This window comes from Wyeomyia smithii, chromosome 2 (genome assembly GCF_029784165.1).
Source record: "Wyeomyia smithii strain HCP4-BCI-WySm-NY-G18 chromosome 2, ASM2978416v1, whole genome shotgun sequence".
Taxonomy (NCBI): domain Eukaryota; kingdom Metazoa; phylum Arthropoda; class Insecta; order Diptera; family Culicidae; genus Wyeomyia; species Wyeomyia smithii.
The window spans coordinates 182,029,935-182,047,186 of NC_073695.1; the positions used below are offsets into that span (position 1 = coordinate 182,029,935).

At 38.8% G+C, this 17,252-nt stretch overlaps 1 protein-coding gene across 7 annotated transcripts in view; it reads right to left on the bottom strand.

Moving 5' to 3' along the window:
- Window positions 1–1,466: 1,466 nt before the first annotated feature.
- LOC129725981 (kinesin-like protein unc-104) overlaps window positions 1,467–17,252 on the bottom strand; it is a 102,241-nt gene continuing 86,455 nt past the window's right edge. For 5 of the 7 annotated variants that reach the window (XM_055682480.1, XM_055682481.1, XM_055682483.1 and 2 more), the window contains 8 exons: window positions 10,547–10,684; window positions 10,013–10,474; window positions 9,868–9,958; window positions 9,140–9,805; window positions 8,890–9,079; window positions 7,164–8,013; window positions 6,998–7,099; window positions 1,467–5,235 (listed from right to left, as the gene is read on the bottom strand). In XM_055682480.1, coding sequence (XP_055538455.1) covers window positions 5,115–5,235; window positions 6,998–7,099; window positions 7,164–8,013; window positions 8,890–9,079; window positions 9,140–9,805; window positions 9,868–9,958; window positions 10,013–10,474; window positions 10,547–10,684 — 2,620 coding nt within the window. In that variant the 3' untranslated portion in view covers window positions 1,467–5,114. The remainder of the gene's footprint in view (window positions 5,236–6,997; window positions 7,100–7,163; window positions 8,014–8,889; window positions 9,080–9,139; window positions 9,806–9,867; window positions 9,959–10,012; window positions 10,475–10,546; window positions 10,685–17,252) is intronic. The other 2 variants (XM_055682485.1, XM_055682482.1) reach the window with 1 other exon arrangement.

Genomic DNA, 17,252 nt, shown 5'->3' on the forward strand with positions numbered 1-17,252 from the left:
CGGATTCTGATGGCTTATGAGCCGTTTAAAAAGAATCGCGTTGCGGTTACAAATTTTCGCTGATTGTTTTTCAGTTTTCCTTGGTATTCCTAAATTTCCTTCATCGAAAAATAAATTCCCTGACATTCCCTGATTTTCCAGGTTTTTCCAGGTTATAGGGTAGCGTATTAGATGCAACTTAGTTGAGCCTAATTCGATTGTTTTAATGCTGCTTTTCTCGTCAAAATTAACGAGTAAATTTTGATTTCGTATGAAATAGTATTACTGTTTTGCAGGCCTAAAAAGCAGACGCAAGAAGCAATACCAGATCAAGTTTATTGATTTTTTTTCGATCCTCAATACTAACAGCCGAATCAATAAGCTAAACGCTGTGATACTCTTAATTTCATTACTTTGATGTAAACCACAAAAAAATTGCCCATTTTCGCTAGGAAACATAACCTCTGTTCAAAAGCCTTTGAAGATGGAGAAATCTTCGTCACGTAACACCTAAACCATAAAATAGCTCTACGATTTCATAGACGATTTCTTCCAAGCGCAGACCAATCGTTCTGCGTGCGTGCCTTCAGCCAGTCGAAACTACTGAACTGTTTGTAAAGCCAGTGAACCCTTCCGTTAGTTAATTTATTGCGGAGAATTCTCCAATAGAGTTTAACAACTGTTTTTTTTTTTTCTATCTGTTTTTGTACATAAAAACTTAAACGAAACGGCGAGCCGGCCGTGAAAAGCAACCCAGAAACAAGTGCAATTACAAAGCAAATAAATCCCAAACTAGCCACTAAGGATGTGAGTAAAACTAAAACGTGCTACTCTGGATGCATGCGTGATGCGATCAACGAGCTTGAAACGATTGAAATCAATCAATGTTCCCTCCTTAATGTTAGCAACTAGTTTTGTCAACCCCTAGATCTAAGCTAAACGAATAGTACTTTAACACGATGATATTCCTATTATTGTTTTCGGTTTTCCGAAATCACAAAATGTGAAACGTCGGATTTACTTGATGAGTTAATAGAGAGAAAAAAAACAGGCAATAGTAGAGGAAACCAGTTGATATTGTTGACTTTTATCTATCTTATTTTAAGTAAAAACCAATTGTGACAGTTTAGCCTAGCACAGCAGTGAGCCAGTAATTAGATAATCGTTGTATTTTACGTAAGTAACAAATAGTAGTAGCCCAATAGTGTACCGCGTTAAGATGTACTACGGAACCTGAGTATGCCAGTATAGTTGTTGAACAAAACAAAACGGAACCGAGTGAGGGATAGAAAAAGAGCCAGTATTTTTGATGCTACAAGATTGTTTTACTCGTTGCTGGAGACGCCCAACAGCAGCCAGTTTTGTTAAATGTTTTTTTTTTTAGAACAATTTTATAGTGATAGTTTGTTTGTGTAAGATAACTTTTCGAAGCTATTTTATTGATGAAAACAATAAAGAAATTTAAGATGAGAACAAAACGACCGTGGTTGTGTGTATGTTTCATTACTTTTTATTTTTACTTTTGTCCAAAGCATTTTTCATAATAGAATGTGTAGTTTCAATAGCTTGGTTTTGCTTGTTACCAGTTTCCATCTTGTATATATACTATCCTTTTTTGTTTAATTTTAGTGTGTACCTTGTTTTTTTTATTTGTTCAATAAATAATGGTATAATTTTTTTATTTTTTGGTTTGCTTTATATATAATGCTGTTTTTTATTTCGCCAACTTCCTTGCAATTGTCAACCCGCAATGCAATGCATAGCAAATGCTGTTGCTTTTGTTCTGTTCTTGCTGCTCGCTTGGAATCGTAAGGATTATATGCGTCGAATATTTGCAATTATAGAACTTGATTTGCTGTCTGCTTTAATAAATACTTTCAAGAATGTGTTTTTATTTGTTCTGGAGAAATTTAAATATGCAAGAGTTCCATCCATAAATACTATTACACCATACTGGGAATGTGTGACAGTTATTTGCGTGTTACGATTTTATTTGCAAGTTCACAAATTAGAATTAACCGAGCAAGTGAAAGCAACGTGTTGCTAGTAGTTGACAGTGTTAACGCTTGTAACAAATTAGCACAATCCGATCATAGCAGGATTGCTATAAGCACTTACTATTGCTATACATCTAGAAGATGAGTTTATGAGTTTATCAGATTAGAGTAAAAGGTAGAACTTAACTTTTAAACTGGAATGTGAGATATAGTAGTACCGGTCAAGAGCATCCTTCTGGTAGCACTACGAGTGATGTCTTCGCTCTCGTTGTAAGAGGAGACTAAATGTTACAAGCTATCAGAAAGAAATTAGCATCCCCTCAATCTTAACATGAAAAAGTGAAATTTCAGCATCACTTTATGTAAGATTTCCCACCTCTGCTGCAAAAAACATTCCAACTTATTGAAAAAAGAAACGTAACTGCTAAAATCTCATTCACATGACTCACATTATATTCACTGCCTATCGCTAGCCGGTACCAGCTGCTTTCTGTAGATTCATTTCCGTTTAACTAGTCTTCGGTTCATTCGCCTCATTCAAGTAAATGAATAAAACTAATACTTTACTGATAACGTAATGATAAGCAACATAAAACCGAACAGATTGCTTTACCCTGGAATGTGAAGATCACTTCAATCGTCGGTACAGTAGAGCAGACTGCATCTATTTTTGCTTATCGGCATGGTAAGGAAACGAACGGAAACGCGAGAGGCTGGCAAATATTTTACGTGCAGTGAAATATGTCTAACGAAATTGAAACATTTGTAATGTTCCTCGCGAAGCATTGACACGAGTGATTCAAATTCGAAGCAAAGCGCCGCCGCATTTGATTATGTTAGATTTTATTGTCAGGATTTTACAATGAAAAACAATCTGACAGCCAAAAACTAGAACAACTACGTTTCACGTTGCATTGATAGCAAAATATAGATAGAGTATTGCTACAATTCTTGCTTCTACCAAGCAAGCCTGACGCTGACTGACTACAAAATAAACAATTGAAGTAGTCTTCTTCGTTCCAGAATTCTGCTATCTTTCCTATTTACATCTGCTGCTGCCGAAGGCATGAACTGAAAATAGCTTTTCTGTATCAGAACAATCAATATAAATCAAGCAACAATGAATACCTACGATACTATCGGCGTGAAAAACAATGAGCAATTATATATATACAGATTCTATACACAGTGTAGATTCTCCTGTTTTCGTCTAGCTCTCAGCCTCGAACATGACCCAATGAGAAATCCTAAGCGCACCAGCAGTGGTTATTAGCTTTTTCCTTCTAAATAAATAACCATGGTTAATTTCAAGCCATATCTAATACTAGTTTGTATATGTGCAGGTAATACGCTTGCGTGAATTTTCGTCATACTGTTGACTGAAACTGTGAAACGAAAGCCAATAGTCCCGCTGCAAACCGGGTATTATCGGACATACGCGTAAAGCATTGTTTAAGCCCCTGGCGGTGTACAACTGAGCCACACTCGCTATGGCAACATTTGTTTTCTAGCATTAAAAATTCTCCTTTTCCTACAAAAATGTTCTGATTAATTTCAGTTTGTGGCATTCTTCCGGCATTAGAACCCGATATCAAACCATTTTGAATGGTCTTTGGACTTTCTCCTTTAGGAATAAAGCATTTCAACAAAATGATTCAAACTAACCAACTGATCCATTTCCTGACACACTTATGTGCCGAGAGTCATGCTGTTCAGATAGATTTTCCCTTTGCACTTGAAACTGTTTCAGATCTCTAGATTGTGTACAAGTCAGACACGTCAACTGATACCAATTTTCATCTTCTCCGAACCTCGCCGCCCGTTATTGCACGAATTCGAGCTGCCAATATTGCACCAGTACTAACATACGCACAGTCTCCGTATTCCAGTTCAATAGGCAGAGCAAGGGAAAAGGATTTGAATACTGACGTTGATTCGCGAATTGGTGTACTTTCGGCATTTTATTCCTGTGTCTGCTTTTCTACTAATGTCGTGGTTGTTGTTGTTGAGTATTGTAATTGTTAAAAGTGGTAATAAGCATTTTGTTTTAGTTCGCTTCTTTTGATCTGCTTGTAGAGAAAAGATATACACATACAACTATTTAAGTTTTTTTTTTGTTATACGATGAATATTTTTCTGCTTGTTCTTGTTGGTTTGTTCCTTGATCTATGCATTAAACTTCTATTTAATAATATCAATTTTATTGTTTTATTTCCTCCATTACTTGTCACTTTCGGACCAATCAAATATTAATGAAAGCAAAATTGAATTAGCGAAAATCAACTTAAACGGTTACTCATTGATTGAGTGCTACATGTCATCTTTTGCTTTTGATCACTTGACGTCGGAGGGTCTTGAGCACCTGGGAACATTATATTTAGATGGTTGAAAGAAATATTACTTTTTTTTTTCAAAATTCCTCGTGATCGATCACTATTTTTCTTGGAAAATGCCAATGTTTGGCCAAGACTAGAAACTTTGTAACCAAGAAAGATTGCGTCTAACTGAGGAATAGTTGCTTGAGTTCTATTTCCAGACTCCCTGAATATCTGGTTCGCCTATCGGTTCAAGGATCGACTATTTGCTTTTCCCTTCAAACGAAAGTATCAATTATCTACACAATTGCTTAAAATAAAAGCGTATAAAAATATATATATATTTTCTCTAAATTCTGAAAATACCTCAGTGTTGCAGTCAATGTTTTTCATTCAAACATTTAAAAAATAATGCTAAGCCTTCACGATTTACTTAGTAACATGGTAAAGTCTGACTTTCACTACTTTCCGTTCTGTTAATCACTAATCTGTGTGATGGATCCGTGTGTTCACATGGTCTACTAATCGCTGGTCGCTTCACCGAAGCAGCTTCAACGTTCGTATAGCAATTGGAAAATAAATAGCAACAAAAACTGTTCGAGTCTGGTGAAGAACCAAACGAGATCACGAAAGTAAACGGAAAGAAGCACCTTTAAGCTGCTTCTTTGCACAGTCGCATGCAAGCCAACATCGTCGCTATTGTCCTGCCGATCTTTACCCGCTGATGTTAGACTTTTCGGTCTTCGTCTGTACCGCGGTCGCTCGAGATGGAATTGGGACCACGCGTCTAATACACCAACACGGACTCCATCGTAATTGTATCTCATTTGGCAGAGTTACCAATGATGGCCTGGTTCTGCGCCTGCGCCAACATCAAGGCTGTCGCTGCAGACGAATCACCTCCGCTACTGCTGCCGGTTATGTTACGTCGTGCCAGACGAGATCTGTAGGAATAAATCAACGATGAATATGATAGTAAGCATCACTAATACAAATTCATTTTAAGTAAATGTTAACGAGAAAATGTGAATTATAAATTATAAAATTAATATGCATACAATATCGTTTAACTTAACATGGTAAATTCACGGTTTTAACAACCCCAGGAGTTCGAAAAATTCTGTAAACTCTAAAATCTTGTATCAAAACGGAAACGTTGCTTAGCTCTGTTTTTATAGACACAGCAAGAAAATCCAAGTTGTCTTAGTCATTTGAAAGCATAATAACTAATCAGCCACACCTGCGACAAATGTAGGCATATAAGTTTAATCGCAAACATCTTGACATCGAAAAATCATGTGCCCCTGGGAAAGCAAAATCTTGAAAAATAGCATTAAAAAGTCTCCACGGACCATTATTTCATCTTAACGGACAGTCTCAGTTCTATTGAGGCTCTTCGATCGATGAAAGATGTTAAGCACTCTCCGTATTTCCTGGGGAAAATACGGGAACATTTGAGTGCTTTATCCGGAAAATCGTTTCAGATTACCTTAGCGTGGGTCCCTTCTCACTGCTCGATACCGGGCAATGAGAAAGCGGACTCTTTGGCTCAGGTGGGCGCATCAAACGGTGAAATTTATGAAAGACCAATTGCTTTTAATGATTTTTTCGCATTTGTACGTCAGAACACGATCATCAGTTGGCAAAATTCTTGGACCAGAGGGGAACTGGGAAGGTGGTTACATTCCATTATACCCAAGGTATCGACGAATCCGTAGTTCAAGGGGTTGGATGTAGGTCGAGATTTCATTTGCGTGATGTCTCGGCTTATGTCCAATCACTATAGATTTGATGCGCACCTCCGTCGTATTGGGCTCGGGGAAAGTGGTACCTGTGCCTGTGGTGAAGGTTATCACGACATAGAGCACGTTGTTTGGTCATGCCCTGTACACCGTGACGCCAGGTCTAAATTAATAGCTTCCCTCCGGGCCGAGGGTAGAGAACCAGCTGTCCCTGTTCGTGATGTCTTGGCGAGTCGCGACCTACTCTACATGTCCCTTATATACATTTTCCTGAAATCCATCCATGCCCAAGTCTAGTCCCATTCCTTTCCACCCACATTCATCAAAACGGCAAGAACACGTCGTAGACCTCGATTTTGGAACCAGCAATTGAACTCGCCAGGAAAACCCGAAGCCTTTCTTGATATCTTGGCTCAGCGGCACACACCATATGGCCACTTGAACACCAGCGAACAACAACAACGAACCAAAACCAGCAACTAGACCCCGCACAATACCCTCAGAACCCGAGGATTACAAGCCCCTGTCCCAGCTCATGTCATCGTGGCTTAGCAGAACAAATCCATACATGCTGCATATTCTTTCGATGATCATCAGACAACCATTCAACTGCAAAACACTGATTGAATAATACATGCTAGTTTTAAGATAGACTTAGTTTCAACTCGTAGTCGGCAGCGAGGAAAAAAAAATGGTTATAGATTTTAAGTCATCCGATATAATTGGCGCCGGTAAACATTGAATTGTATTTGTGCCGTGTCAAATAAATGATTTGTGAAGAAAAAAAAGCATTAAAAAGTAGTAAAAATTATGATCGGACCTGTTCAATACAATTGGACAATTTTGGTTGTGGTGATTAAACTCCCACACGCAAAAGTTCGAGCCTTGATATGTTACTACGTTTCAATTATAATTAAAGGACGATGCTAACACATAATGATTTCGAACTTATGGGGAAACCTACCTTATTTGACCAGCTAGTAATGGATTGATCGCATATAACCAATCATGCACTTCTTTATCGCCCAGTGTCTGCAGCAAATATCCTCGATGTTTTGTAACCACACTGCATAACGAAAAGATTATTGTAATTTTCAAATAGATATTAACATTAGCCACGGTAAACCTACCTGAATGTGTTGGGCACCTTCACCATGGCCGCCTGATCCTCACTGCATTCGACTTGTGCGGTTGCCAAATTCAAGACCGCCCTCTCGACCGGATCCTTGTCCGAGCGAAAGATGAAAACGTACGGCCGACGCACGGTGACCCAACGTTTCTTCCAACCCGAGCCACCATGTTCCAGCACGTTTAAATAACCTTTACGTGCCACCACAGGACTCACACGAATCTCCTCCAGCTCGGGGACGTACAATCGAAGCGGCATCTCCTGCGTTTGTGGAGCGGGTGCAGGTGCTTCCCAACCATTCGGTACTTCCACTCGATCCGGCGAGCACAGTTCGATGGAATTACCCGATATGTAGCTGGCGTTCATATCGGCACAACCTTCGTCGCCAGGCGAGGCATCAACGGCGAGTTGGTTGTTGGCATCGCTCGTTAGATCCGCTTTGCCACCGATACGACCCTGAATCAGTTTGACACACTTCCATACCAGTTCCGTTTCACGCGGCGTCAACTCACGCTCGGGCATTGTCGGTGTCTGCTGATCTTTAACTGGTGTCTGCGGAGAAGGTGGAATAACCATATGTACCGGCGATGCACTGGCACGTTGTGCCAAGTTGCACACGTCCTTCTCAGTTTTGGTGGTAGGGTTCGGCGTGGTGTCCATACCGAGACGCTCACGCAGCATCAGCAGATGTCTGACTCGACCGACTTCCTCCAAACGGGTAAGCTTCTCTAGTTCCCACTGGTGATCAAAGATGAGCGAGTCGCCTCGAGGTCTCCATCCGTGCAGGTTTTCTTCACCGCGAACGTAAGTCGAGCTAGTATCCAAAACACGGCGCTGACGTCTTTGTACTCCTATTTGTTTAAAAAAAGCATAGTTCAAAATACAGTTCTACTGCTTGTAACAAAATAAAATGCAGCGGAAAGCGATTTGAGCCTCTGACAAAAGGCAACCACATTGTGAGTGGTTGAGAAACATGTTTTTGCTACATGAGAAATTAAACTGAAAGAAACGTAAAACAATTTTAAATTGAGTAGGTATTTATCAAGTTTAAGAAAAATGCTGTGAATAAAATCTCGCCGTGAGATATTACTTGGAAACAGGTAAAAGAGTATCCTAATTAATTTAAGAAGCTTATCAGTAATCAAAATGGAAACAAGTACCCTGGAAGGTATTAAAATAACAATTTGAAAAACGGAATTGAATCCATCAAAATATGCTGTTATGCTGAATAAATGCACAAGTTGGGACGTATCATTAAATAATGATATCTTGCTTAAAAAGCGAATACTTGTTATAAAATATTCAAATCAATGGCAGCAATTACATTTATTCACAGTTTTTTTTCGACTCATTGGATAATTGCCTCTTTGAATGAGATTTCAAGCCTGTAGCTGGTTCGCCTATCAACCAAACTATAATTCGAGTTGAAAAAAATATTCTGTTGTTAATGTTGTGAACAGGTTTTTCGATTTTACTCGGGGGAAAATCGTATAGGAAATGCAAGGTTAAAACATTATTGTAGCCAAAAAAAATTCAGCTTAATATGCATTCATCTTCGAGCGAAACAAACAAAGGTTTGGTTACGTTTTATAAAAGCAGAACGCATTACGTGCAAAAAAAAGCAGCTTGAGTTAACTAATCAAAATGCAAAACCAAACTATAGCTAGTGATCTCGCTTTCAGGGGGTTCTCGTAATGTTAGCGCTCTACACACTAGCACATTTCTACCTGGACTACCTGCTTCGGAAGCTCTCCGCAGTGACAGTTCATATACGCCGGAGAGCCGGTTAGCTTCCGGATTGCGGTACTGGCCCGAGAACAAATGCTTAAGTGAGCGGGGTCCGGTGCGTGCGTCGCGTCCATAGATGATCATGCTCAGGTCCTTGGTTATGATAGCGGGGCGGGCACAGTTTTCAAGCTGAAATCAAAGCAAGAATATTCATACAAATCTTTACTTATTACGCTCCGAAAAACTAACCTCCAAATAAGCACTGAGTGTGATGAAAATCTGTTCGCCAGTTTGCGTGACACGATTGAGCAACGCAGAGTTGTGCAGGCTAGAATCCCAAGCAGCTTCGAAGCGGAAGAACGAACGGTCGTCACCGGGTACCTCCAACACTTCTCCTGGGAACAGTCCCAGGGACAAAACACAAGAGTCCGAGTCATCCAAATCGTCAGCCGGTTCCGGTTGATTACGAATACGGCCCACAACCAACTCACGAATATCCTTCCATTTCACTTCGGGAGTCGGTTCGTGAACGATTGTTATCCTGATTCGGCGCTGGATGCCTTGATGTAGCAGGAATAGACCGCGGCACGGAAGATCATCGCTGTGGTCGACGACCGCAGGGACATATTCGCCGTTAGGAGCCAGTTCGCAAATTTCAAACCATACCAAAACATCATGCTTAGCCAGTACAGTCGACGACGGAGGACACGGTAGCGGGCCGAATTTAGGACTCCGAACTGGTTGGCTGATCGGAATACTTGGCGGCAGCATGCGACGTGGAGGCGGTCGTGTTATCTGACAATCCTGTTTGGCGTCCTTGTGCAACGGGTGGTGTTGATAGTGGCCGAAAACCTTGAACACTATCGGTTGTGTCTTCAAGTATTCGATAAACGATTTTGTGACCGGAACAGTGATCTGTACAAAAAATTGTATGACAACAATGATGTTTGAACTAATTTGAAACAGCGAGTGCTTACATTTTGCACGTGATAAAATCCAAGTGGAGCTCCAGAGCCGGAGTTTTTCACCGGTTCCGTTGAAAATGCTTCTTCATGACGATGTAAGAAGCTGCGAAAGTTTTTAAATTAGTATACAACACATAGTTAACAGAAAATAACATACTTAAATTGGCAGAAAATATCTGCATATTCCGCCGCAATTCCCGTAGCCTGCAGGACCGTTACGCGGAAAGTAAATTCCTTGCCCGGTTGAAGATGCTCACCCGGTTCCTGTTCATTGGAATCGTGCAGCTCAGAAGCGACGCTCGAGTCTCCACGACCCGAATCGGCATCCTCCTGCTCTAATTCCTCCAACTTCATGATGTCGTTGGCGCCCTCCATGTACTTTTCGTCCTTATCGTGGATAGTGCGTATTTTCGGTATCTTGTGCTGACCGTTTTGAACCTCATCGAACAAAATACGAGCGGACTGCTTAACACCGTTACTGAAATCTGCATTTTCTTCATCCATAACAGGCTGAACGGCGACACGAAGATAACCACGAACATCGCCACGCTCATTGACGATCGCAACCTTATGCACCAGTGGCACCGGGTAGAGGAGGTTACTCAAGTATACAAAGGACCTGAATATGTAGAGAAAGGTAGACAAAACTTAGTTTCTAATAGAGTTGCAAAGTTTCCAAGCCTATTCTCACCTGCCAACCATGCGGAACCATGGGAATCTATCGTAGAATGGATCTCCTCCAGTTAGGCTTTCTACGTTGTAGTCTGGCGATGTTGGACTCAGCTCAGCTTCATTGTGATACATCTCACGCATCAGCTCCAAGCGTTGCCTGAAAGTGTAAAATTAGTTAAACTCGCGATATCAATTGATAAGAGATGCATTTGTATTGGTATTGAGAATATATTTTAAACATTAACCTGATATGGCAATGACAAAAAGCGGGCTTAAGCTATGCATTTGGTGATTTGAATGGCCATGCTAATTCGTGATGTAATAAAACTAAACTAATAACTATAAAACATATCATATCTAATCCGAAATAACTAAAAATACGAAAGAATCGTGAAGAAATCGTTCTAATTTTTACTAATTATACAGCATTTTTCTCTATTCACGCCCTGTAATAATAACATTAAATATTAACATGAGGGGACGGGGGGCTCTTATTCAATATTATCATATAGGATGCTGAACTAGTTTAAAAGATTATTGAACAAACATCGAACAAACACTGTGCAAAGCTTAGGTGCTGAAGTAGCGGGGGTTGGTGTAGCGATAAATAACCATCCTCAAAGGCGTGTGAGTTAGTGACATTGTATGCGTTGAAGTATCGCAGGGCTCATACATGGTATGTAAGACCGATTGTGTAGCTTTTGTAACATGAATGAAAGTAAAAAACGTATGGATGTAGAACAAATTCTATCAGATCAAAAAGATAGATTATATGAAATGTGTTTAAAATAGAATGGAACATTGTAATTATAGTAAATTTACATAGACAAACATTCACACATTAACTGTTAATATGATCAACAGCTGCATTATAATTAATCGAATATTTACAATGTATGAATTAAGTCTCAATATATCCGGATACTTCATAATAATGTTTATTGAGGAGAATGATGAACAATAAAATTTTAACTATATTTTCCAACATAATTATCAATCAAGATGCGTATCCCCAGAATGTGTTGCAAAATACCTATACTCTTCTCAAACCTAATCACACGTATAGAAAAATAATTTATAGTGGAAATTCACAGATAAAGCAGATAATATACTGGAGACTTTGGATATGACCACTAACACTTTATAAAATATAGAAGTTTATCGAATTGAATTCATAACACAGACCTCAAACAGACTACGATTTTCTTATCAACTTTGCTAAGAACATAACCCTTCTAAATTACACTGGTCAACACAGGTACACTCCGAAAGTTTAATCAAAAAAAGTGACAGACTATTAAAGTATAGGTAATAGCTATTCAACCATTCCTGCGAATTTTAGTGATAGCCACTAACTTTTTTCAGAGACTTGAATGAGTTTTCTCGAAAACATAACGCTAAAGCGACGAACCCGGCGAGCTATTACTATGCGAACTTTTACGTAAGTTGACGCGTTTTGGCAATGGCTAAGGGCACTAAATGAATAGAACGGTTGAATAGCTATTATAATCATTAATTTTTCCGGTTTGAGATTCTGGAGGGCTCTTTTTTCCCTGTTGTCGACCAGTGTTATCCAAAACCGAACATGCAAGGGCAGAAAATATTTGTATTTTTGCTTGAATATTAAGTGAGAAAATTTAAATTTTTATTCGTACTCTAGAGTCTAGAGTATCAGTTTTCCAATCGAATAACTATAAGGGTGTTTATCCGATGACACCATCACATCGTTCATTAGAATCTTGAAATCTAATGCTAGAATAGAATCATGATTCAACAGTACATCCCGCTGAGAGCCAAGAAGATAGCCGTATCAACATAATCCTTTCCAACCGAGCCCACACAATTGTGTAGCTGAAAAATGATGGAAAACAAAACCTAAATCGAAACCATTCCTATATAAATACACTTTCTTGCTCTGGTTTTTCATTTTTCATAGTAGCTTCGATGTTGACACTAGCGTTGTTAGTGATAAAGCAATGAATTGGACGTTCAAGGAGCATAATTATGTGGGCTCGGTCGGAAAGGGATAACCAAAGGATAATATTTGTAAGTATTACATGATTGTCTGGAAAAGACAAATAGTAGCGCCAAAAGAAAACCAGTCAAATGATGGAGAAGAGAAAAGAAGAAAAGAAAAGCTAAAATTTAAAAAGAAAAGCTTAAGTTTGAAAATATCAGATCCCATTGAGGAATAAATGAAAAGGTTACATTTATTCAAATTGACGTTCAACCCTGTTCTGAAAAATGATATCCGATCCAAAACTATATGGAAATCACGTTAAAACAGCAAATCGGTTAGACACACAATTATCTCTGATCGGAATGTTCACGTTGCTGACTACCACTTTTTTTTTAAGTTTACAAAATTCATGATTTTTTTCCTAGAATAAAGTGTGTATTTCAAGTAAGCGTATTTTAGTGTTTAACGAAACCATAACTTGCTAAAATCTGCAAATTCAACCAAAATGATAATAGCAGACATTTTTAAACCCACCACACCACCACGTGTGTATTTTTAGCTATGCCACGAGAGGATTTTCATTACGCTTCATGTTTATGGTGCTTAGACCCCCCCCCCTCTTTGTAACGGTAAGTAACGTTCAATATAATTCCCTCCCTTAAAATTACGTAACGCTAAACCCCCAAAAATGTTCGATATTGAAGGGAAATTACAGTTACGTAACTGTTTCAACTACACCACCCCTCTCCCCCATATGTAACAATAATTAACACAAACTTAACCCCCCCCCCCCTTCTTCATGCGTTACGTAATTTGTGTGCGACGCCTTATACAAAACGAAAACTCAGATTGTTCTAAACGAAATACCCTTTCGGCAGCTTTGGCAAACACAGGTCCGTATGTTCCTGACTTCGTGAGCCGTAGGGAGCCCGCTTGCGTGTTTTCTCAAACGCTTTAGTTTTACAAAAGTACATATGAAAAAAAATATTGCAGTTGGTTGTATGCGATGACTACCGTCAAGCTATCCAACAACAATATCGCACGCTTAGCCTTGGGGGTCATAACGGTCTCGATCAACTAGATTAGTTGAGAGAATTCGTTATAGATATTGTTTTTGGCACATTTTGTATGTGTAAGATATAAGTACAACGATACACCGTACCCCAGTGCAGAGTCGAGAAAATTTCCAGCTCGAAAAGATCCTCGACCTGATCGGGAATCAAACCCGATATCACAACCGTGTGGGAGAGCTAGCCGACCGACATCGCTAACTACAGAGCCACGGGGACCACTCAAGCTATCCAGTATTATACAATTCTCATTATATTAAGATCTGATCGTGGCGACTAATGCTTGTGAGCTTCCCGAAACAGCAAGCCTTCAGTTGCCTCATGTAGGGGAGAACCGTACAAGACGCACCAGTTGGGTAATATGGCCCATGCTATTAGTGCTCCAAAATACTTACACATGTGGCTTTATACGACTAAATTCTTCGCTTTTCTCATAAAAACCCAGCTTCTCTACAGTTCTCATATAAAAAAGTGTGCCATAATGACTAAAATACTCAAAAAACTGTGCAATTGGCTGTGGCTCTGTCCAACATGTAATTATTGATGAATTTTATTTAAGCTTTTATGATTGACTGACTTATAAATAATACAAAAAACTATGGTTCCCCTAACCTTTACACTTTTGGAGTGTTGAATACTATGAGTATTTCAAATTATTTCACTAACTTTCGTCAACTTTTACCTCAAAACAAGCAAAATTAAAATTGGGCAGAATGCACTATGAAGAGCTTGCAGGAGATTACTTGACAACTCAGAGCATGTTCCATTATTTTTTATTTTACTTTCGAGACTTCAAACGCTTCTCACTTCGCGTGCTGATTTCTGCTAGTGGCATATTAGCCTTCTACTTTGGAGCATACTGACCTTTGTTGTGGTGCGTTTTGGTCACGGGCTTGTTTGGCGGCAATGGTAATTTTTACCAAAAAAGACATTGAAATCGAGTATTTTATAATAAACTTCGTCATAAACATACAATAAATAGATCCTACAATCATCCTACACGTTCAATGTCGCTTTGAAACGATTTGAAGCGCTGTAAAACACGCAAATGCTTAACTGGCGCGTTTTGTACAATCCTCCCCTACCGAAGTCAAAGTTTTGTCTTGAGCCCAGGGCGGAAAGTAATACGAATTTCACTGCGTGGTGTGTTTATTATTTGATGGGCCACCCACACTTTTGAGTGCTGTGTTTTCCCCATGTCTGGATAATAGAGACGAAATCGTATGCCTTAAAATGTTACCTTGAAAATTGGGTTCTTCTGATGTACTGAATTTTAAAATTTGGTAACGTGAAACTTAACGTAATAGACCCTTTCAACCATAAAATATACAATGCTTTTTTCTGATCAAGTCGATGGAGTCATTAAAAATGTTAAAATATTATTTTACCTCATACCAACATAGTCGATGGAGACGCCAAAATCGTAGATAACCATGCGTTGCCATATCAATAGAATCGATGGAGACGCCGCATAGTAAACGTAGACGAAATACTTTTTATTATTTCTATTAACAAGTAACATAATCTTGGATAATTTTGGAGAACAGGTACCGTAAGCCGGAGTGACTTTGATCACTCTAAAGCGCTCATAGTGCTTGGGATTTGTCGTAAACTCCACTGATTGTGTTTAGATATGTCAACATTACATTCATGCATTTCCTGTTTTTCATTTTTTGTATTTTTTCCTTTTTTTATTTTTACATTATTATTTTTGCAATTGTTTTCCTCAAAGGCAATGTTGAATCCCAATAATCTCAACAGCGTATTATATGTTTTCTTCTTAACGACAACCCAAGACGTCACGTAACATGCAACTTTGAACTAGTGGATAAGCCATATTCCACGTTTTCTATAATCGTAGACCACCTCCCCTCTCTGTGGATAACCGTTCATATAAAGGGTCATTTTTTAAGAATTTGGGTTTACAAAACTGTATGAAATCTTTATTTGAGCCAATAAATTGGTTTATGCCATTCACTTTTTGAAGAAAATTTCATCCAAATGTTGGCCACGGCGGTCCATACAAAAAGCCCAATTTTGGGTCACTTTTTCGAGCATTTCGGCTGGTATCTCGCAAATAACGCGTGTAATGTTGTCTTCCAAGGCTGGAATTGTTGTTGGCTTATCCGCATAGACGAGAGACTTAACGTAGCCCCACAAAAAATAATCTAGCGGTGTTAAATCGCATGATATAGGCGGCCAATTCACCGGTCTATTTCGTGAGATGAATTGCTCACCAAACTGATTCAGCAATATGTCCATTGATTCGCGCAATGTGTGACACGTTGCTCCGTCTTGCTGAAACCACATGTCAACAAGACCTAGCTCTCCCATTTCCGGCAAAAAAATCAGAAATCATTGCGCGATAGCGAGCGCCATTAACCGCAACGTTGCGGTTTTGATCATCTTCGAAGAAGTACGGACCAATGATGCCTCCAACGTGTAAACCGCAACAAACCGTGCATTTTTCTGGGTGCATTGGCGATTCTTGTATTGCCCCTAGTTGCTCTTTGATCCAAATGCGGCAATTTTGCTTATGATGATGATGATGGTCCCACCTCATACCCCTACATCGGTTTGAGCTGGACGATTTATCTATATGAGATATTTTTAAACACATGCAATATAACCAGTTGGCAAACAAATAACGGACTGGTTATTAATTTCAGACATAGTAACCCTTCAAATGAATACCAATAATTAAAAAAAAAAAATTGACGGATTTCCAATCCAAAGCTCATCCAGAACGTTTCCAACCCGAAAATTATCTGGACTTGATTAGGAATTGAACCTAATGTTTAAGAGCGTGCACTAATCAAAATTGGTTCTAGATAACGATCTAGAACTACGAGAGAGATCCAATGATACTATAGTTCTCGATAACGAGCTCTACAGATCACAGGCAAACTCAAGCCTTTTCAGTTTTCGCTCCAAACCCTATTTAAAATTGTGAAAACAGATGAATTGTTAGAAAGAAAGTGAAATAATTTAGAAAATATTACAAGCCAAAAAGCAATTTGTCAACCCGATATGCTTTTTGTTTCCATTTCAGGGGTTTAAACCTGATGTACTCATATCAAGATTGTCTATGTCAGTCTCCGCGCGCGTGACTCAAACATGTGTAGCCGACTCTTTTTTTTTACTCTACTATTTAATATTATATAACTATATTCAAACAAAAAATCCATCATCATCAATGAACATAATAAATGAACAAATAAATTAAAAAAAAATATTTCAATTTTACAATCTTCTTTATAAATTTACAAAAAATCTATGCTGTCTACGAAACAGACTTCATGTGTGAAATACAAAGCCGTTTAAACTCTGCCATTGTTGCTGCACGTTTTACTTGCCTGGGCATCGAATTGAAAAAGTTTATTCCTTTGTACAACAGAGAGTTCAGTGATCTTCCAAAAAGAAAATTTGGTGTTCTGGCATCTTCCGCGTTTCTAGTGTTGTACCTGTGCAAATCTCTTCCTCTATCAATCCGGTCACACAAATATCGAGGCAACATATTATTAAAAATTTTATATAGAAACACCATTGTCAAAAAATATACTCTTTGCTTCACAGAAAGCCATCGCAATGCGTCCAGCATAAAACTCGAGGAAGTGTATATATTACATTTTAATATTAATCGCATAATTCTATTTTGTAAACGTTGCAATCTCAATATTTACGTATTGTTTGCC